At 42.8% G+C, this 21,929-nt stretch overlaps 4 protein-coding genes across 17 annotated transcripts in view; 2 read left to right on the forward strand and 2 right to left on the reverse strand.

Moving 5' to 3' along the window:
* Positions 1-1,055, forward strand: part of LOC110535269 (GTP-binding protein Rheb) — a 46,420-nt gene extending 45,365 nt beyond the window's left edge. For 6 of the 10 annotated variants that reach the window (XM_036934862.2, XM_036934865.2, XM_090189391.1 and 3 more), the window contains one exon: positions 499-720. In XM_036934862.2, the coding sequence (XP_036790757.1) occupies positions 499-591 (93 nt within the window). In that variant the 3' untranslated portion in view covers positions 592-720. Of the gene's footprint in view, positions 1-498 lie in introns of all 10 variants that reach the window. The other 4 variants (XR_016484368.1, XM_036934863.2, XM_036934867.2 and 1 more) reach the window with 1 other exon arrangement.
* A 3,988-nt stretch (positions 1,056-5,043) lies between these two features.
* LOC110535272 (gamma-crystallin N-B-like) lies at positions 5,044-7,813 on the forward strand. Its single transcript, XM_021620172.3, has 4 exons — positions 5,044-5,163; positions 6,239-6,487; positions 6,873-7,018; positions 7,590-7,813. The coding sequence occupies exons 1-4, from the start codon at positions 5,143-5,145 to the stop codon at positions 7,723-7,725; spliced, it is 552 nt and encodes a 183-aa protein (XP_021475847.1). The 5' UTR covers positions 5,044-5,142; the 3' UTR covers positions 7,726-7,813.
* A 470-nt stretch (positions 7,814-8,283) lies between these two features.
* LOC110535270 (NEDD8 ultimate buster 1) lies at positions 8,284-13,699 on the reverse strand. Of its 5 annotated transcripts, none has more exons than XM_021620170.3 (15): positions 13,499-13,699; positions 13,054-13,178; positions 12,751-12,918; positions 12,588-12,652; positions 12,398-12,462; positions 12,003-12,170; positions 11,715-11,803; positions 11,390-11,496; positions 10,944-11,130; positions 10,707-10,814; positions 10,409-10,561; positions 9,998-10,144; positions 9,704-9,790; positions 9,408-9,588; positions 8,284-9,118 (listed from the first exon to the last, which is right to left on the reverse strand). In XM_021620170.3, the coding sequence occupies exons 2-15, from the start codon at positions 13,168-13,170 to the stop codon at positions 8,949-8,951; spliced, it is 1,812 nt and encodes a 603-aa protein (XP_021475845.2). In that variant the 5' UTR covers positions 13,171-13,178; positions 13,499-13,699; the 3' UTR covers positions 8,284-8,948. The 5 variants fall into 5 exon arrangements, with proteins under 5 accessions (XP_021475845.2, XP_021475841.2, XP_090045516.1 ...); XM_021620166.3 differs by having other exon boundaries at positions 9,387-9,588; positions 13,499-13,672; XM_090189390.1 differs by having other exon boundaries at positions 13,278-13,640.
* A 4,960-nt stretch (positions 13,700-18,659) lies between these two features.
* On the reverse strand, positions 18,660-20,820 carry LOC110535273 (uncharacterized). The gene is made up of 2 exons (XM_021620173.3): positions 20,426-20,820; positions 18,660-19,605 (listed from the first exon to the last, which is right to left on the reverse strand). The coding sequence occupies exons 1-2, from the start codon at positions 20,652-20,654 to the stop codon at positions 19,094-19,096; spliced, it is 741 nt and encodes a 246-aa protein (XP_021475848.3). The 5' UTR covers positions 20,655-20,820; the 3' UTR covers positions 18,660-19,093.
* Positions 20,821-21,929: the final 1,109 nt, after the last annotated feature.

The raw sequence follows: 21,929 nt of genomic DNA on the forward strand, positions 1-21,929 counted from the left end.
ATCAGTCTCTCTTTAAGCAGTTCTCGTCCCTGTCATTCCTGGGTAGGGGGACAGAGCTAGGCAGGGGAATAGGGGGGCAACACTGGTAGGGTAGACATTGATCAGACCCCATTTCTGTGCTGTGAGGTTAACTGCCTTGCTCGAGGGCAGAACGACAGATTTTTACCTTGTCATCTCAAGGATTCGATCCATCAACCTTTTGGTTACTGGCCCAACGCCAGGCTGGCTACCTGCCGCCACATGCTGCTGATGATATCAAAATAATGTTTGAATCAAATATTCCAATGTTTCAACCTTCTTTCTTTCCCAGCAGCCACAATTCATCTGTCAATGTTTGGCTTTCTTTTAGATTTGCTGGTGTGAACTGAACACATTTCACCATCACCATTTAACCTACGTATTAAGCACAGAGCAGAGAAAACATCAGTCTGCACACTCCTGATGTCTTGATATGGCATAATTTCTGTCCTCTGACTTTCTGTTTCCTGTGTGAGTCAGACGGCGGTGGAGGTGTTCAAGAGGACCATCCTGGAAGCGGAGAAAATGGAGGGGGGAGCCCCCCAGGGCAGGACGTCCTGCTCCCTGATGTAACCATCCGCCTCGGGCCCTCGCAACACGTCCCCAACCACAGCACTGGACACTGGGAAATCCCTCTACTTGAAGTGGCTAATAGCCTGTTCTCCCTCGAGAAACGTCTTCTTTTTTTCCCTATTATTTGTGTTTTTTGGGGGGAAGGACAGAGGAAGACTTTGACATTAAGAGTAATTATCAATCCCAGCTTAGAGTACACTCGTATCACCCCCCCCCCCCCAATGTCTTCCCCTTCTTCTGAGAAACTAAACGTGGTGAAATATCGAGCCTTACTTCTCATTTAAAGCCTGTAATCTCATTGCTACCTGATTTCCCCCCTTCCCCTTGAAAAGTTTGTATAACAACGTATTTCATAAAGTTATTATTATGGCCACTACAGTTGGCCAGCATTCATTCACTAGTGTAGTGAATGTTGATTCCCCCCCTTTTTTTTGTAATCATTAAATCTGCATATTGGTTCACTACAGTTTGCTTTTCTGTCTGATTGTTTCTCAGAATTAGATTTTTTTTGTTTAATACAAACTATCAGAATACACATGAAAATGATATATTTTGATATTACAGTATGTGATATAGGAATGATATATTTTCCCTAACCTGTCCTGGGATAAATGATTCGGTATTCTACTTCCTCTTGGCTCCTCTACCTCAGAACATGTCAAAACGCTGAGGTTGCCACCCAGTCAGGGAAACAGAATGTGTCATCACACCACTCCTCACTCTTGCCAGCTCTCGGAGTGGGTCCATGATAATTAACATTACCAAGGAGAAATGGAAACCTGGTGGGTTGGATTAATATGTGCCCCCATGAGAGATCTAATCCTTATTATATTCCTCTCTATAATCCAGTTGGAGTAGAGTGGAGATAGTTACTGTCATGTATAACCAATTACAGTACGGACTTATAGCCAGTCTTTACTCCATAGAATACATTACTTTTTTGATGGAGAAACAACCCCTAGCCCACCTACCCGCTAGGCACTTGGGTAGATCTGCAAGGATGGGGTCTGGGTCTATACTGAACAAAAATGTGAACGCAACATGCAATGATTTTACTGAATTACAGCTCATATAAGGAAATCAGTCAATTGATAAATAAGGCCCTATGGATATCACGACTGGCTGCACCCCTTCCAGAATTTGTTTTTCCCCGCAAAAGGGCATTCTTACAGACAGAAATACTCATGTTTTATCAGCTGTCTGGATCCCGCAAGTGAAGAAGCCACATGTGCAGGTTTGGGCTGGCGTGGTTATACGTGGTCTGTGGTTGAGAAGGCGAATGGACGTAGTGCCAAATTCTCTAAAACAACATTGGAGTAGAGAAATTAACATAAACTTCTCTGCCAACGGCTCTGATGTACAGTTGAAGTCGGAAGTTTATATACACTTAGGTTGGAGTCATCAAAACTATTTTTTTCAACCACTCCACAAATTTCTTGTAGTTTTGGCAAGTCAGTTCAACATCTACTTTGTGCATGACACAAGTAATTTTTCCAACAATTGTTAACAGACAGATTATTTCACTTACAATTCACTATCACAATTACCGTGGGTCAGAAGTTTACATACACTAAGTTGACTGTGCCTTTATACAGCTTGGAAAATAGGCTTCTGATAGGCTAATTGACCTAATTTGAGTCAATTGGAGGTGTACCTGTGGATGTATTTCAAGGCCTACCTTCAAACGCAGTGCCTCTTTGCTTGACATCATGGGAAAATCAAAAGAAATCAGTCAAGGTACCAAGTTCATCTCTACAAACAATAGTACGCAAGTATAATCACCATGGGACCACGCAGTCGTCATACCGCTCAGGAAGGAGACACGTTCTGTCTCAGAGATGAACGTAGTTTGGTGGAAAAGTGCAAACCAATCCCAGAACAGCAGCAAAGGACCTTGTGAAGATGCTGGAGGAAACAGGTACAAAAGTATCTATATCCACAGTAAAAACAAGTCCTATATTTACATAACCTGAAAGGCCGCTCAGCAATGAAGAAGCCACTGCTCCAAAACCGCCATAAAGAAGCCAGACTACGGTTTGCAACTGCACATGGGGGCGAAGATCTTACTTTTGGAGAAATGTCCTCTGGTCTGATAAAACAAAAATAGAACTGTTTGGCCATAATGACCATTGTTATGTTTGGAGGAAAAAGGGGGAGGCTTGCAAGTCGAAGAACACCATCCCAACCGTGAAGCACGCGGGTGGCAGCATCATGTTGTGGGTGTGCTTTGCTGCAGGAGGGACTGGTGCACATCACAAAATAGATGGCATCATGAGGTAGGAAAATGTGGATATATTGAAGCAACATCTCAAGACATCAGTCAGAAAGTTCAAGCTTGGTCGCAAATGGGTCTTCCAAATGGACAATGACCCCAAGCAAACTTCCAAAGTTGTGACAAAATGGCTTAAGGACAACAAGGTCAAGGTATTGGAGTGGCCATCACAAAGCCCTGACCTCAATCCCATAGAAAATTTGTAGGCAGAACTGAAAAAGCGTGTGCGAGCAAGGAGGCCTACAAACCTGACTCAGTTACACCAGCTCTGTCAGGAGGAGTGGGCCAAAATTCACCCAACTTACTGTGGGAAGCTTTTGGAAGACTACTGAAACATTTGACTCAAGTTAAACAATGTAAAGGCAATGCTACGGAATACTAATTGAGTGTATGTAAACCTCTGACCCACTGGGAATGTGATGATAGAAATAAAAGCTGAAATAAATAATTCTCTCTACTATTATTCTGACATTGTACATTCTTAAAATAAAGTGGTGATCCTAACTGACCTAAGACGGAATTGTTACTAGGATTAAATGTCAGAAATTGTGAAAAACTGAGTTTAAATGTATTTGGCTAATGTGTATGTAAACTTCTGACTTCAACTGTACATTCCTGCAGACAGCGTGTTTAATCAACTTCTTGATATGCCACACCTGTCAGGTGAATGGATTTTCTTGGCAAAGAAGAAATGCTCACTAACAGGGACCTAAACAGATTGGTGCAGAAAATTTGAGAGAAATAAGCTTTTTGTGCGTATGAAACATTTCTGGGATGTTTTATTTCAGCTCATGAAAAAGGGGATCAACACTTTACATGTGGCATTTATATTTTTGTTCAGTATAACATGGCAAAACATCCTAGCCTATTCGATGGCATGGAGAAGATTCTGCCATATTGATTTTACCTGTCCAATTCTCCCAGGGCTGAATCTCAATAGTCTAAAGTGGATATCTCCTCTCCATCTGCACTGATCTGAAAACTACAGGATAGGTCAAAGCAGTATGGCGGATGCCTTCTGGGATTTTGTTTCCTCTGTCCAGCTCTTTCACGTTAGTGCAGAAGAAAGGAGACTGCAGATGCAAATGAGCTGTTAGTTAAATCTGGTGCAAGACATAATTTCTCACTATTACTGACACTTGTGTTTTTGTTGAACATTGTCTAATGTTGGCGTCTAATAATGACAACTAAAGTGGGAAAGGGGATGCCTAGTTGAAGTGAATGAGACCAACATTACAGGCCTGCTACCCAGGCTATGATTGAGAGGGGATAAATTCTACAAAGATAGGGCGATCTATTAACCTATTGGCCCGAGCGAGAAAGAGAGTCAGCATATCCAGAGGTAGAGAGACACTTAAGAGGGCTTATCATCCTCTAATGGACTTGTAGGCGATCGATTAGCATTCAAGGGTAGTAATCCAATACCACAATGCACTATCAGCAAGTCAGGAGATCCATTTACGTTCTCTATATTCTCTTACAGAGCTTCAAGCTCTCCAAGATATTATAATATGCCAATGTTGAAAAACATTTTATGACATTGAAGAGTCAGTATAAATCTATATGTCTCACTTGAATGTACAGGGATAGTTCTGAGAATCATAAACAGTTTTATCACCAGATTTATATGCCCAGTGCGTTATTGTCATAACAGCCATATAAAACTATTTCAAAGCCATAAAATCTTAATAATCTATTGAAATGTCCCCCACACAACATCACTGCCAGTTCTAGTACTTCAGATCAGAGGTCGATGGTCATCTAAATAAGGTTGTGACACCCTGTCTGTGTGAACAATGGCAGGTCATAGTAGTAGTATTGTGTGGAGAGGGCAAGAGAATACTGAGCCTTTGATGTAGCTCTGCACGCTCTCTTCTCCCTCGTGGGCCTATCACCTGGTTGCCATGATAACCACCCTCCCACCACAGGCACACACACTTCTCTCTGTCTTTCTCACTGTGGGCATGCCAGGCCTTATTCAACTTGACCAGAAGAGAAGTGTAGCATGTGCAAAACGGCCTGCACAAAGCCCTGGCCAAGCAAAACCCTTTGTTGTCCTCCTGTTTAGTCTCTCTACAGCCAAAGCCCAGAATCAGCAGTGCCAACAGTTGAAGGGAAAGTGCCCACCCAGCAAAAGCCCTAAGTCCCCCATTGTGTGTCCTTTGTGTGGCAAGCCTCGCGATACTTTCCGGCACGGCCCCGGACGTATATATTGAGGTGTCCAACTTTTTTACTGTTACACTTTACTTGTGGGCCAGGTTGGACAGTATCCAGTGGAAATGTCGCAGTATTCTGGAAAGGTAAGCTGCACCTGGGTCTTCTTGTATACACACGGCATCAGGTAGGTTACCACTGGGACATAACTGACTGGATAGCCAGGCCAGGTCTCCCTTGAAAAATAGGTATTTGGACCTCACTGGGACTACCAGGTAAAGGTTAGAGAGAACTCCAGCCAATAAACATATAGGTTTGGGAGTGTATGCATTTAACAGGTAGTGTAGGTGTGATAACATGAGTTTGGAAATTTGGAGGCAATCCCTGGTGAAAATGTGAGATTGTTCTGATCAGTGCCATAACTGTCTTGCTGGGAGACATGTTAAATCAGTCAAGGGAGTTAAAATATTTGATCTAAAAGAGCAAGTCCTGGGAGCATTTCATTTATTTTTCTGATTTAAACTATCAGTGGCCGGTATGGATAATTAGTTGGTGGCTGGCCAATAGGAATAGACATACCATAGTCTTGTATGCATAATGCTGCTAAAGCCAACTCGAGTATTTTATTAATAGCTGCAGTTGGTTTCAGCACATACATACAGCATGGAAACAAGACTGCATGACAACATCTGGAAAGCTGAAGCGTTAAAGTTTCCGCGATTAGAAATGAAAAGGTAACATCCGGTTGAGGCGACATATGCAGCGTTTACCTTGAATGAAGTCTACTCTAAAGCGGAAACATTGCGTTTAAATTTCAATCACGCTGTAAAGCTGAACTTCCGTGATGTGGATTGAATAGACACTCCAGTGACAAAGTGTCCGTTAAGCCTCTAGCCTGGGATCCAAACTCAATCGCTCTGGACGTTTCACTACATTTGGCTAAGTGAACAATAAAACGAAATGGAGCAATGGAGTTTGCATCCAAATACTATTTGAAATCGTTCAAATACTTTAAGCGTTTGCTTTAGCCTGCCTGCAGTGGCAGCTGGGTGGGGGTTGCACTTTTGGGATTCTTCTATGGGTTGCATTGCAACAGGCAAGCTCAATCAAGCCAGTTATATTATAATGATGTTAAATATTATTTGATCCCAGGCTATCCTACCTCGACCTCCCCACCCTAACTAATAAACTGGGATTAACCTCTTCACCCACCCAACACAGATCACCTTCTACGAGGGAAAATGCTTCACCGGCAGGCAGCTGGAGGTCAGGGGCGACTGTGATAACTTCCAGGACCGTGGCTTCATGAACCGCGTCAACTCCATCCGTGTGGAGAGCGGCGCCTTCTGCTGCTTCGACCACCCCGACTTCAAGGGACAGCAGTACATCCTGGAGCACGGCGAATACCCAGAGTTCCAGCGTTGGAACAGCCACAACGACCACATGGGCTCCTGCAAGCCCATCAAGATGGTGAGAGATGGGGTTAAGGGTTCCGGATTGTAGGGATAGGGGTTAAGGAGTGAAGGGATAGGTTAAGGTTTGAAGGGATAGGGGTTAAAGGGATAGGTTAGAAGGGATAGGGGTTAAGGTTTGAAGGGATAGGGGTTAAGGTTTGAAGGGATAGGTTAAGGTTTGAAGGGATAGGGGTTAAGGGGTTAAGGGATAGGGGGGTGCTAATGAGGATGATGAGAGGTTACGTTATAGAGCCATTTGCTACTTTAACTCAAAAGATACTTTAGATTCTTCTCGCTCATCTTCATTATAATAGTATTCCGTATTCCGCTGTTGAAAAGCGTGTATGAAATCCAAATGCAGACTCACGTTAACCCCTCTCCTCTTCTACTGTGTCTTGCAGCACGGCGAGCACTACAGAATGGAACTGTTCGAGGCCTGTAACTTCTCTGGCCAGTGTGTGGAGGTCTGTGACGACTGCCCCTTCCTGCAGAGCCGCGGCTTCAGCAAGAGCTGCATCAACTCCATCAAGGTCTACGGAGACGGAGCGTAAGAAACACACCTCTAGCCACAGACTGCAATCACACACACGTAAAACTGTGAAATCAGAGAAACACATTTACAGTGATTACACATTTGGATCTATTTTTGTTGAGCTAAGATATCCAACCTTTTAGCATGTTCTAGCAGGTAAAGCGTAGACACTGCTGAATTACCTAAATAACTAATTCCACTATTCACAACTGTGGTCCCAACTGTTATTTTCCAGGAGTGAGTTGAATATTAAAGGGGAAGTTCAGGATTTTACAACTTGTTGTTAAATGGTTCCTCACCCTGAAAGTAGTATATTTATTTTTAAAAGCCAAACCACATATGTAGTTGATTTGATGTGTGATAGATTTATAAAATACTATGTAATTGATTCATTTATTAATTGAATGGACAGGCTATAGCTATTAGCAAACACACAATACATTTCTATATTTGACTTAATATCCTGACAACATCAAATTACACACAGTAGATCTATTTAGGCCATTACTGCTATTCCATCTTCTCTAACGGTGTGTGAAGTGAGCAGATGTGTGACCATTTCTAACCTGCCGGTTTCCTTCTGTAGCTGGGTGATGTACGAGGAGCCTAACTTCCGCGGACGCATGTACATCGTGGAGAGAGGAGACTACTGCAGTCACAATGAGTGGCAGGCCGAGAACCCCAACATCCAGTCCATCCGTAGAGTGGTCAACTACTTCTAAACCTTTTCCCCTGTCCTGCCCCAGACCCGCATGGACTGACTTTCACCATTCTAGAAATGTACAATAAAAAAAAATACATTTAAAAAAACATACCACAAATGTCTTTTTAATCGAACACTTGCTGTGTTGTGTGAGTGTACGAGGGTCTATATGGAGCAGTGGTTTTCAACCTGGGTACTAGGACCCCTGGGGGTACTTGGGAAGACTCATTAAGAATATTGGCTTAACGATTGATTGCACATGAGGGGGTACTGCGAGAGCAAAACATATCTGCGGTAAGGTACCCCAAAAAGGTTATGATTAGATAGCACAGGAGGTTGGTGGCACCTTAATTGGGGAGAATGGGCTCGTGGTAATGACTCAGTGGAATGGTATTAAACACATGGTTTCCATGTGCTTGATGCCATTCCATTTGCCCCGTTCAAGACATTATGAGCCATCCTCCCCTCAGCAGCCTCCACTGGTAGATAGATACGGTATAGAGCACAGGCACAAGAAAAATAAATCTTCATACTATCACTCATTCACAACTGTGAATCATGAGGCACAAATACATACTAATTGCAAAGGAGTATTTATTGTATGTAATAACAGGTTCTTAAATTAAATGCACATGACTTTGAAACTAAAGGCAACCTGAACTAATATGGCACTAAGACCAGTCATGTATTGTCATATTGGTAATCAAACTCCATGAAAACCACAACTGAAATAAAAACAGAATTTAACCTAACTTAATTTCTTGATTAAATTACTTAAAGGGATCTGGAATACTAAAACAGAGCACGAAGACAAATGTATTTCAGTTGGAGAAACATCTTGTACACAAGCAACCAAAAATCCCTTTACGATACAATTATAAGCCTCACATTCTAAACAGGGTTGAAATCTCAAACATGAACCTTCAAATAATCCAAGTGGTGAGAATGGGGAGAACACAGTCCCCTCTAGAGCATAAACCAGTCAGCAGATTCACTTTCTGATTTCCTTTTTTGATTGACGTTAGCTCACTTCCTTACAAATTATTTCCAATCTGTTTCACATGTTTAAATGACAACACTTTAGTACAAAAAAAACAGAATATAAAAATGTTGATGTATCGCTATGGGGAAAAAAACAATAATCACAAACCTAATTTGGGGTCTTAAAAGACCGAAATCAAACACCCTTGTTTTAGGACGTGGTGGAAGTGCTTTAAAAATGGCCGCCGGCTGGACGGCACTTTAGCTGGAGGGGGTACAGTTCCTGTGGAGGTAGGACTTCATCTGAGCTATGACCTCGCTCTCCTCCTCCAGGGTCAGGTCCAAGTAGTCTTCTTCATGTCGGGGGATATCCTCCAGCACCTCATTCACCAGGTCTACGTCCATAGGGTCCTCCCCTTGGCTCCCAGAGCCTGGACACACCAATGACAAGTGTCATGTTCATTAGGGCTCTACTTTGGGGATTTGGGTATAAATGGCATCCTGGCGCCTTAAGTATCAGAAGCATATTGAATGCCTCTTTCTCACATAGACCTCTCCACAGTGGAACACTAGCCAGTGTATGTGACAATAAAACCGATTTTTTAAATGATTTATTCAATAAAACCTGTATTGTTGTATTAACGGAGTAATGAGAGCGTGAATCCATCTGTTCATCTGCATGCTTCTCTGTGTACGTACGTGTGTGAATGTGAGTCCTACCTGCGGACTCAGAGGAGGTGCTGGGCTCCTCGGACAGTGAGGAGGGGGGAGAGGGGGAGAGCAGCTCTGGGGGCAGGATCCCCTGGTTGTCCAGCAGTAGCTGGGTGGCCCCTTGCACGTCTCCCCCCGTCAGCCTCAGTGCAGCTTCGGCAGCCTCCGGCTCAAAGCCCAGGTATAACAGCTATGCAGAGGGAAGGATAAGGTACCATACTAAACTGATAAACCTACCTTTTATACTGAAAAAGTGACGAGAGCGAGTGAGTGAGTGAGAGCTCGAAAGAGGTAGGGGATGTTACCTGCTCAACCTTGGATTGATCTATGGGGAGCTCTGTGTTGTGGTTGGTTACAGCAGCAGACTCAGCCTGGGTGGACTCTAGAAGAATCTAGGGGGAAACAAGCAAACAAGGATCAAGTAATACAAAAAGAATACATATTAGCAAAGTATGCTAGCCTGCACCTACACTCTTCTGCTAGCTAATGTTGCTTCATGGCTCTGGTTATGGTAACATGTTGTGATGGTTGGCATATCCTCTTTCATGGCGTATTGAGAAACAATGTGTGTTTTTGAAGTAGCAGCGACTGCCTCTCACCCCATAGGCTCTGTCCATGTCCCCGTCTGCCTGATGGAGGGCCCGGGCAGCGTCTCTCTTGGAGTAACCCAGCGCTCTGAGGGTGGCCAGGCCCTCCATACGCCTCATCCTCTTCTCCCTCTCCTGCTGTTTCATCTCCTCCCTCTCCTGACAGGGACAGACAAAACCATAGAATTACACTCAATATGTCCACCGCTCCACCCATCATGGGACACTGACTTGAATAGTTCTAGTAAGTGTATTTCTATGATTATAACAGCCCTGATAACTTAGTTGCTATTAGAAAATATTTCCTATCATCTGCAACTACATCAAGTGGGACTTATTTAATTAATAAAAATATAATAAACTAGAATAGACATTACCATTCAAATCAACATTGCGTCATTCTATTGCTCAGGGGGGACCCACCTGTCTCCTGTGGGTGATGTGCAGTGCGGCCTCGTCTACGTTGCCGTGGCAGGCCCTCAGGCCTAGACGGGCCTCCTGCTCAGAGAAACCCAGACCCATCAGCCCGGTCATCTTCCCTGGGTCCAGACACAGACGCCCATACAGGTCCTCCACCTACAACACAGCAGGAGTAAGCGGTAGAATCAGTAATATTACAGTGAGGTGCCTCCCTGCTTATAGAAATGTTGTTGTTAATGTCTGAAGACAAGACAATCTGGAAGCAGGAATCCAGATTGTACAGCCAGATGATGTACTGTACCCGCATTAGCTTCTGTGTGGCCTGGTGTTCGTTACCATCCAGGTAAGCTAGTAAGCTCTGTAGGAGGTACAACCTGAGGAACAGCACTTCCTCTCGTCCTGTATTTCCCTGAAAACAAAATTAAATTAATAAAATGTACTATATTACAACTTTTATGAAATTCAGATCGACGTAGGTGGGTAGGGGTTAGCCGTTGTTTGTTAACAGAGCCATAAACCATAGATGGCGGTTCATCACCTTGATCTGCATGAGCCTCTGCTGCTGCTCTCCGTAGCACTTGAGGAAGCAGTCCTCGGCTCTCTGCAGCCTCTGCTTGCCGTCGTCCAGGCAGGAAAGGGCCTCCAGGGCTCTGTAGCACCACACGATGTCCAGCTGCAGTACTGCATAGTTGTCCACCGTGCTCAAGAGCACCGAGCCACATGTACTGTGGAGAGACACACAAAATATATATCTTACATCAGTCTTAATAAATCGAATGGATCGGAGGAACTGTACAATGGTATTAGAGGTGGAACAGAACGTGTAGCAGAAGTCGTACACATTCAAAGTCAAATAAAATGATAACACCATAAAATGATCTGACATTTTTAAATCAGACATCGACGGTTTTAACCAAAAGTTAAATGTGTGTTTTGACCAATATCTGCCTTGACAAAGGATTTCTGTGATTGTAGGTGTTTTACCCAAACTGGTCGTCAGCTTGCAACAGGTGGCACAGAGCAGCGTCGTACTGTTTTCTCTTCATCAGAGCGCGGCCTTTCTCGTGGAACCCCATGGCTAGAATCAAAGCCTGAGGACAACAATCACACAGCATTAGAAATAGTCAAGAGTTTGTGTGGTGCGGAGTCACAATCAGTGGAGGTTAAATTCACACAGAACACATGGCAAGAATCACAGTTACCATTCAAGCCACACGTTGTGTGAGCTTGCTGTCCACTCGTACTGCTTATCATGGCAGTTATGAATATAATATTGCTCATATGTTCATGAGTCCTTTGTCTAGACTACCTTTTTCTCTCTGTGAGGTATTTTCAGAGGGTTCCCCTTCTGATCAGCAATCTCTAGGAATGGAGTCGTGGCTGGGTCATCGGTGCCATCTACAATGACAACCAAACCACAGAACCACCATAAAATAACACTCCTGTGGCGTTGTGATTGAGGTTAAACGCAGTATGAGGGTTTACTGAGAGGATCTGGATGCCTAAAATGACAACCAAGCCAAAGAATAAGCATGAAGTAATATTCCTGTAGCGTTGTGATAATTGTGATTGTGTTTAAAAGCAGTGTCTCGCTAACCTCTCTCGGAGAGGATCTGGAAGCCCTTCTGGGTTCTCTGGACACTCTGGTCCTGGGTTTTCTTCTTCTCCTCCTCCTCCGCCATCTGTTTCTTCCTCTCAGGCTCGCTCACCCGCAGAACCATAATCTTACTGTTGTTTTTCACGTCCTGTTCATCCAGACGCTTCTCTGTGAAGAGAAACCATTTCAATGCTTGCAAAGTTGAGAGAGAAAAAATAAGAAACCTGCACATTGGTCTTGCTAATATCACTGCTCTTTATTATAAGCTTTACGTATCGGACTTAAGGACTTCGTCAAAGCTTTTGCATGCAAAGCTGAAATTACCAAACATAATGAGAGTTCATATGCATTGATTAAGAGGGTGGTTGTGGCAACTAGACCTAAGTGGAACTTACCAGGAGTCAGTGTCTTCCCATTCAAAATTAACTTGATGTATTTGAGTCCATATTGTTCAGCAATCCTATACAAATGTAGGAAGAAAGTAGCACTGTATAGCTTTGTGACCTTAGACATAATAGGCCAATTAAGACACTTCACCCACTGATAACATAAAATATTGACATTGTGATGGCCATTTTCACTTACCTAGCCATGATATCTTGTGCAAGGACATCCAGTTTAGTCTCCAAATAGTTATTCTTCTTGACATCCTAAAGCAATCAGGTAAAAAAATCAGGAATTATTTGTTTATTTTCTGTAGGGTGTGTCAGGGAAAACACACCCACCCTCAAACTCAAAACACACAAACCTTTTTTCCGTCTTTAGGCAGAAGGAGTTCCAACGTGGCCACAAATGTCTCTCTATAGGTCTTATTCCCCATTCCTCTCTTTACTGCTTGGGATCTGATGCTCTCCAAGGCACTTGCCACTTCAGACACAGAGAAGCACACAATGGGTGCATAGTTCACTGCAAGCTGCTGCAATGACAACAGTGACAAAGACAGACACAGACAGGCATAGTTAAAAACTATCACACAAATCTGACTCATAGTCAGGTGACAGACCAACCAGCTGAATGAACATCAACACATTTAGAATGGCTATAATGTTACCTGCAGAGGTTGTTGTCCTGCCTGGTTGTTTTCTGTGGTGTATGGTGGGTTCCAGAGCTGAATTTTATCTTGTTTTAAAAGATTTACCAGCTTTGCCTGAATATGCATCTCTGCCATTCTCAAAACTGTGGAAAAAAATATGGTAGGAAAAGTGAAAGTGAACAGCTAGCCCGCAAACAATAGGGGAATTCCGCAGGATGAAGTACGAACATGTATGTACTCACTACTGTAAGTCGCTCTGGATAAGAGCGTCTGCTAAATAACTCAAATGTAAAATGGATGAGTAGAACTAACTAGCTACAGTAGGTAGAGCCAATATTATTGTATGCTAACTACGCAGTCGCAGACAACAACAACAGCTGCGACGCTGCCCATTTTGGCTACGACTAGCTCACGCAGGATAAATACGACACATTCGTTGTTTCAGATTTATTTAAAGATTTACCAAATTAATGATTCAGTCACGTTGAAAGTGTTAACCTTGTCGCCGTATTATTGTGATAGGAACGTGTTGAAACTAGGTTTTTAATGTTATTCTTCTCTTTCACTTCCGTACTAAGGTAAGTCACGAGGTCCAAATTGTCTTCGCTCCTACTCGGTGGCAAAGCACAGAACTTCTAGAAAGTACTCCACCACAAGTATGTCCAATGATTTAAAATACGTAGGTTATCCATTTACATTTTTGGTTGTATTTCATTCCACCTGCTATTACCCTTAATGCAGTGGTGTAAAGTACCTAAGTAAAAATACTTTAAAGTACTACATAAGTATTTTTTTTGTGGTATCTGTACTTTACTATTTATATTTTTTGACAACTTTTACTTTTCCTTCACTACATTCCTAAATGAAATAATGTACTTTTTATGCCATACGTTTTCCCCAACAACCAAAAGTACTCATTACATTTTGAATGCTTAGCAGGACAGTAAAATTGTCCAATTCACAGACTTATCAATAGAACATCCCTGGTCATCCCTACTGCCTCTGATTTGGCGGACTCCCTAAACACACATTTATTTGTATTTATTTATATTTAACCTTTATTTAACTAGGCAAGTCAGTTAAGATTTTTTTTTATTTACAATGACAACCTATCAAAAGGCAAAGGCCTCTTTTTGGGGCAGGGATAAAAAAAAATATATATATATATATACACAGTGGGGAGAACATGTATTTGATACACTGCCGATTTTGCAGGTTTTCCTACCTTACAAAGCATGTAGAGGTCTGTAATTTTTTTATCATAAGTACACTTCAACTGTGAGAGGCGGAATCTAAAACAAAAATTCAGAAAATCACATTGTATGATTTTTAAGTAATTCATTTGCATTTTATTGCATGACATAAGTATTTGATCACCTACCAACCAGTAAGAATTCCAGCTCTCACAGACCTGTTAGTTTTTCTTTAAAGAAGCCCTCCTGTTCTGTACTCATTACCTGTATTAACTGCAGGTGGAAATTATAAGCAATTAGCAAGACACCCCCAATAAAGGAGTGGTTCTGCAGGTGGTGACCACAGACCACTTCTTAGTTCTTATGCTTCCTGGGTGATGTTTTGGTCACTTTTGAATGCTGGCGGTGCTTTCACTCTAGTGGTAGCATGAGACGGAGTCTACAACCCACACAAGTGGCTCAGGTAGTGCAGCTCATCCAGGATGGCACATCAATGCGAGCTGTGGCAAGAAGGTTTGCTGTGTCTGTCAGCGTAGTGTCCAGAGCATGGAGGCGCTACCAGGAGACAGGCCAGTACATCAGGAGATGTGGAGGAGGCCTTAGGAGGGCAACAACCCAGCAGCAGGACCGCTACCTCCGCCTTTGTGCAAGGAGGAGCAGGAGGAGCACTGCCAGAGCCCTGCAAAATGACCTCCAACAGGCCACAAATGTGCATGTGTCTGCTCAAACGGTCAGAAACAGACTCCATGAGGGTGGTATGAGGGCCCGACGTCCACAGGTGGGGGTTGTGCTTACAGCCCAACACCGTGCAGGACGTTTGGCATTTGCCAGAGAACACCAAGATTGGCAAATTAGCCACTGGCGCCCTGTGCTCTTCACAGATGAAAGCAGGTTCACACTGAGCACGTGACAGACGTGACAGAGTCTGGCGACGCCGTGGAGAACGTTCTGCTGCCTGCAACATCCTCCAGCATGACCGGTTTGGCGGTGGGTCAGTCATGGTGTGGGGTGGCATTTCTTTGGGGGGCCGCACAGCCCTCCATGTGCTCGCCAGAGGTAGCCTGACTGCCATTAGGTACCGAGATGAGATCCTCAGACCCCTTGTGAGACCATATGCTGGTGCGGTTGGCCCTGGGCTCCTCCTAATGCAAGACAATGCTAGACCTCATGTGGCTGGAGTGTGTCAGCAGTTCCTGCAAGAGGAAGGCATTGATGCTATGGACTGGCCCGCCCGTTCCCCAGACCTGAATCCAATTGAGCACATCTGGGACATCATGTCTCGCTCCATCCACCAATGCCACCTTGCACCACAGACTGTCCAGGAGTTGGCAGATGCTTTAGTCCAGGTCTGGGAGGAGATCCCTCAGGAGACCATCCGCCTCCTCATCAGGAGCATACCCAGGCGTTGTAGGGAGGTCATACAGGCACGTGGAGGCCACACACACTACTGAGCCTCCTTTTTGATTTGTTTTAAGGACATTACATCAACGTTGGATCAGCCTGTAGTGTGGTTTTCCACTTTAATTTTGAATGTGACTCCAAATCCAGACCTCCATGGGTTGATAAATTTGATTTCCATTGATCATTTTTGTGTGATTTTGTTGTCAGCACATTCAACTATGTAAAGAAAAAAGTATTTAATAAGAATATTTCATTCATTCAGATCTAGGATGTGTTATTTTAGTGTTCCCTTTATTTTTTTGAGCAGTGTATAACAAAACAAAGAGAGACAACCCTACATAAAGAGAGACCTAAGACAACAACATAGCAAGGCAGCAACACATGACAACACAGCATGGTAGCAACACAACATCAAATCAAATCAAATGTATTTATATAGCCCTTCGTACATCAACTGATATCTTAAAGTGCTGTACAGAAACCCAGCCTAAAACCCCAAACAGCAAGCAATGCAGGTGTAGAAGCACGGTGGCTAGGAAAAACTCCCTAGAAAGGCCAAAACCTAGGAAGAAACCTTTTATTTTATTTTTTTTACCTTTATTTAACTAGGCAAGTCAGTTAAGAACAAATTCTTATTTTCAATGACGGCCTAGGAACAGTGGGTTAACTGCCTGTTCAGGGGCAGAACGACAGATTTGTACCTTGTCAGCTAGGGGGTTTGAACTTGCAACCTTCCGGTTACTAACTAGTCCAACGTTCTAACCACTCTGCCGCCCCAAACCTAGAGAGGAACCAGGCTATGTGGAGTGGCCAGTCCTCTTCTGGCTGTGCCGGGTGGAGATTATAACAGAGCATGGCCAAGATGTTCAAATGTTCATAAATGACCAGCATGGTCAAATAATAATAATCACAGGCAGAACAGTTGAAACTGGAGCAGCAGCACGGCCAGGTGGACTGGGGACAGCAAGGAGTCATCATGTCAGGTAGTCCTGAGGCATGGTCCTAGGGCTCAGGTCCTCCGAGAGAGAGAGAAAGAAAGAGAGAAAGAGAGAATTAGAGAGAGCATACTTAAATTCACAACATGACAACAACATGGTAGCAACACAACATGGTACAAACATTATTGGGTACAGACAACAGCCCAAAGTGCAAGAAGGTCAGAGACAACAATACATCATGCAAAGCAGCCACAACTGTCAATAAGAGTGTCCATGATTGAGTCTTTGAATGAAGAGATTTGGGGACCTTTCACAGAATGTGACTGGCAGAATAGGTGTTGTACGTGGAGGATGAGGGCTGCAGTAGATATCCCAATGAGGCCTAAGAGAGTTTTATAAATAAGCATCAACCCGTGGGTCTTGCAACGGGTATACAGTATGACCAGTTTACAGAGGAGTATAGAGTGCAGTGATGTGTCCTATAAGGAGCATTGGTGGCAAATCTGATGGCACATGCGACGTTTGTAAATTATGTCTGAGTGTTGGAATGTTCCCCTGGCAATCTGTACATTTTTATGTTTTATTTTTGATTGAACCTTTAACTAGGCAAGTCAATTAAAAACAAATTCCTATTTACAATGACGACCTAATGATGTCTGAGAGTCAGTGGTGGAAAAATACTTTAAAGTACTACTCTTTGGGGGTATCTGTACTTTACTATTCATATGTTTGACTACTTTTACTTCACTACATTCGTTAAGAAAATATTGTACTTTTTACTCCATACATTTTCCTTAACACCCAAAAGTACTCATTACATTTTGATTGCTTTGCAGGACAGGAAAATGGTCCAATTCAGTTATCAACCAAACATCCCTGGTCATCCTTACTGCCTCTGATCTGGCAGACTCACTAAACACACATGCCTTGTTTGTAAATTATGTCTGAGTGCGGGGGTGTGGCCCTGGCTTTCCGTAAATAAAAAATAAAAAATAAGTGCAATCTGGTTTGCTTAATAAGGAATTAGAAATTATTTATACTTTTGATACTTAAGAATATTTCAAACCAAATACTTTTACTCAAGTAGTAATTTACTGGGTCTTACTTTTACTTGAGTCATTTTCTATTAAGGTGTCTTTGGTTTTACTCAAGTATGACAGTTGGATACCTTTTCCACCACTGCTGAGTGTTGGAATGTTCCCCTGGCTATCTGTAAATTATGTCTGAGAGTTGGAATGTTCCCCTGGCTATCTGTAAATTATGTTTGAGAGTTGGAATGTTCCCCTGGCTATCTGTAAATTATGTCTGAGAGTTGGAATGTTCCCCTGGCTATCTGAAAATTATGTCTGAGAGTTGGAATGTTCTCCTGGCTATCTGTAAATTATGTCTGAGAGTTTGAATGTTCTCCTGGCTATCTGTAAATTATGTCTGAGAGTTGGAATGTTCCCCTGGCTATCTGAAAATTATGTCTGAGAGTTGGAATGTTCCCCTGGCTATCTGAAAATTATGTCTGAGAGTTGGAATGTTCCCCTGGCTATCTGAAAATTATGTCTGAGAGTTGGAATGTTCCCCTGGCTATCTGAAAATTATGTCTGAGAGTTGGAATGTTCCCCTGGCTATCTGTAAATTATGTCTGAGAGTTGGAATGTTCCCCTGTCTCTCTGAAAATTATGTTTGAGAGTTGTAATGTTCCCCTGGCTATCTGTAAATTATGTCTGAGAGTTGGAATGTTCCCCTGGCTATCTGAAAATTATGTCTGAGAGTTGGAATGTTCCCCTGGCTATCTGAAAATTGTCTGAGAGTTGGAATGTTCCCCTGGCTATCTGAAAATTATGTCTGAGAGTTGGAATGTTCCCCTGGCTATCTGAAAATTATGTCTGAGAGTTGGAGTGTTCCCCTGGCTGGCGCCAATGGTTTGGGGTTAGATTAGGAGATGGCTCGGTCCTCATATTATGATGCTACCAACACGATTGGAGTTTAGCCTAAAACAAAATGCAGTGAGAGACTGACACAAATGACAACACAGAATAGTAGAAGTGAAGGAAAGAACATCAAAAGTATGGTACCTTTTTAAAATGACTCAGACAAAGAGTTTTGACGGGATGTTTTAATATTCAATATACATGTTGAAGTAGCACACTGTACAAAGATATTTAAATCACTGCATCATCATACTGTCTGCACATTCCATCTGGATGGCTGGGATTAAGTTTACTGTATGACAATAATAGGCTATGCACACCAGAGAATAATCAGTCATTTTCCACTCATTTGTTCAGTGGCACAGTCCTGCAGACTCACTGGGGAAATATATATTCCCTTCTGAAACAAACACATTTAGGCTCCAATGAGATGAAACTCAAACGGTAATATGCGGGTCCAACACAGGGTAAGGCACAGCAACTTACATGACATCATTAACATGTAAATGGGTGCATAGCAAACGTCCTTATAGCAACTCAACAATAATGTTTTTAATGCAGAAACATTTAACACATATTGCACTATAGCAGACTCCCTCTCTTATCAGAATGATGTGTACATCCCAAGTCTCCTGGCAGCCTCTGACTTCTTGGGCCCTTTTCGCTGAGGGAAGGGGTAGTGGTGAAGGGGGCTGGAGGAGAACTGAGGTGGCTGCTGGCCCCCAAAACTCAGTTGTCTGGACAAAACGACTGGGGCTGAGAACTCCTGGGAGCCTGAAATGCTGTTACTGGTACTCAACTCTTCAGAATGGAAAGACGTAGAATCCCCCAAGACTTTGTCACTGGACGTCTCAGGACAGTCCTCAGAGAGCGAAGTCAAACTCGAAGAATTGCTGCCGGTGAATGTGGGGTTCGGATGAGGTGCTATGATACCGTTGGTCCGTCGGTGGATTCCTAAGTGTGTGTACCATGGAGTCATTTCCAGGTGCCTAACAAAATCAATCTCAGCCTCTGACACCGTCCTCTTCCTCTCATGTGTGCTCTTCATCTCCTGGTTGACCGGGACCATGTTGACCAGGGCTTTCCCACTGATCTCTGTTGCTTCATCAGCTGATCCTGTTGGGAAATAGAATAGAAAAAAATGCAATCGACCTTTCAGCTCAGAAAAAAATAAAAAATGAAGTGCTTACTTATGTAGTCATGTTATTGTAACAAAAATGTAACTTGTGTTCAAATGACACACATGGACACACACACACACACTTCCAGAAGCCTATAGCCTAGCCAACAGATCTGACCGTCTTGCTTACAGCTGCATTAGGTTTGGATAGACTTCCTGTACATATTACCTAAACTACCCCGTACCCTTGCACATTGACTCGCGCTGGTACTCCTTGTATATGACCTCGTTATTGTGATTTATTGTGTTACTTTTTTCAATTAGCAAATGTTCTTACTTTTTACTTCTGCGTTGTTGGAAATGGGCTCATAAGTTAGCATTTAATGTTAAAGTCTACAACAGTTTTATTCCATTGGCGCATGTGACAAATACACTTTTATTTGAATGGGACAATTTTAAAGTACAAGGCATTTGTCATCCCTGGATTGAGGTATGTTTTCTGAATAATATATTGCAGGGGCTCCACGAAGGAAGTCTGTCCGACCCTAGCGCAGCTGTAAGGGTCAGGTCTACTGGCTACAGTAACTGCCATTTTTGTTGTTCAAAGCAGACGGATCAGGATAATCTGTTGTATGAAGAAACAAAAGTAGCCAAGACTAATTCAGTCAAAACTACTGAAATCCACATTATATAAATCCATTATAGATACAAAAGACCAAGGAAGCAGAACATCGGCCTGTTGCCAGACAAAACTTTAGACAAAACTGGTTGTGTGCATGCCAAGCTCGCACAGCACTCATCGAAAGAGTTGCCTACCTTGTCTGAATAAAACCACCCGGGTCTTTTGTTTCTCTTTAGTGCAGTTGTACTGTTCTCTCAAAAGTGCAATGTCCTGGTTCATCCTGGTTCGGTCCGCGACAATTTCGCGTTGGTCCTCGTCCTCAACCAAATGACTCACGTCTCCGGCTGTTTCCCTACGACTCCGGGATCTTATCCGTTCACAGGAACACGTCGAATAGCAACAGGAGCACCAGGGCGACAACATCCTGTTTGCATTAACAACCTATTTAGATTTTTATTTCCCCAATCAAAAGAAGGCACAACTGACAGAATGAAAAGTTGCCTATTTAACTACCTGCCGCATGTAGAATAGCCCACGGCACTGTGTGCATCTGATTAGGTGTGTAGTGTAACCTATGTACAGTGGTTCTGCAGTTTAATTGATGTGCAAACAACTGAGGAGAATTTAAGGTTAGCCTTTTCTTTTACAAAAGACCAATTAGGTGCAGTACAATGTGTAGTTTAGTTAGTTATGGTAAAAGGTGAAAACTGCTTATCTGTATAATAGAATAAAGTAAAATAGGTGAATAGGTTAGTATGACTTTATATAATACAATATTATAAAGTAATGCATGCAGTAAACTATGCTACACAAACATTGAGTTATGTTTGAATCTTCATACTATATAATTTAGTACGTGGGCTTTTTAAAAATGATCTGTAGCCCTAACAATCTAAATTCATTTACATGTTTATGCATTATGTTCTGGAAAGATCTTTTGAATGACCCACTTGTTACTTGGACTAGTTGGCACTGGCGCACAGTATATTGACACAACAGTGTTGTTGAAGTTGTGGGTGAGTCCTGCTTTGGAGGGGTGGCATAAATGGATGACATGGTGACACATCTAGCAGGTGTATCTGCGCTGTAAAACCCTTCACAGGAAATATGCCCTCAGTTTAATGCTTGGCAATTAGGCCTATTCACACATCACTCCTTTGCTCCATTATTACTGCCTGGAAAATTAGTCTTTCTCCTTACTAAAGCATTAAGGTATGTGTTTCAAAGATATCAGTAAGCCTACCACAGGGATTTTCTATGCAAACACTCCCTCTTCAATGAATTGTTCAAAGGGACCTGTGGATTTCCTGTTTCTGAAAAAGAAGCAGAGGGCTGCTGATACAGCAAATGAAATAACTCAATGAGGGGAGGGGGGAGGGGGGGGGGGAAGCCAAGGACAGAGTAGTGAATGCACAGTCAACAAAGGGATCAATCAAGCGTGCACATTCTATAGGAACGCACCCCAGTCAGTGTACTGTAGCTTGCCAGTCACTACACCACCCACTGCAAACCACTTCATTTCAACGTAGAAAAGTGGGTAATATTCGGTTGAGATGATGATCAATGAAATGTCAACCTTTATTCACCCACTGAAAAGACAGACAGAAGTTTGTGCAAGTGATCAATACAGTATGACAATCTGTTCAGATATCTATACTGTGAAGATCTCCACAGATCTGTAACCTTTGCATGCTATCT

This window comes from Oncorhynchus mykiss, chromosome 11 (genome assembly GCF_057628025.1).
Source record: "Oncorhynchus mykiss isolate SJ-2025 chromosome 11, ASM5762802v1, whole genome shotgun sequence".
Taxonomy (NCBI): Eukaryota; Metazoa; Chordata; class Actinopteri; order Salmoniformes; family Salmonidae; genus Oncorhynchus; species Oncorhynchus mykiss.

Excerpts from the sequence above, each read along its gene's own strand:
- LOC110535270 (XM_021620166.3), bottom strand. The coding sequence starts at position 13,170 with ATGGCAGAGATGCATATTCAGGCAAAGCTGGTAAATCTTTTAAAACAA. Across the intron at positions 10,145-10,408 it reads ACATCACCCACAGGAGACAG|GAGAGGGAGGAGATGAAACA; the intron begins GTGGGTCCCCCC and ends TGTCCCTGTCAG. Across the intron at positions 9,589-9,703 it reads ATCAATCCAAGGTTGAGCAG|CTGTTATACCTGGGCTTTGA; the intron begins GTAACATCCCCT and ends CCCTCTGCATAG.
- LOC110535273 (XM_021620173.3), bottom strand. The coding sequence starts at position 20,654 with ATGTTGTCGCCCTGGTGCTCCTGTTGCTATTCGACGTGTTCCTGTGAA. Across the intron at positions 19,606-20,425 it reads GGTGGTTTTATTCAGACAAG|GATCAGCTGATGAAGCAACA; the intron begins GTAGGCAACTCT and ends ATTTCCCAACAG.
- LOC110535272 (XM_021620172.3), top strand. The coding sequence starts at position 5,143 with ATGTCGCAGTATTCTGGAAAG. Across the intron at positions 6,488-6,872 it reads CCTGCAAGCCCATCAAGATG|CACGGCGAGCACTACAGAAT; the intron begins GTGAGAGATGGG and ends TGTGTCTTGCAG. Across the intron at positions 7,019-7,589 it reads AAGGTCTACGGAGACGGAGC|CTGGGTGATGTACGAGGAGC; the intron begins GTAAGAAACACA and ends TTCCTTCTGTAG.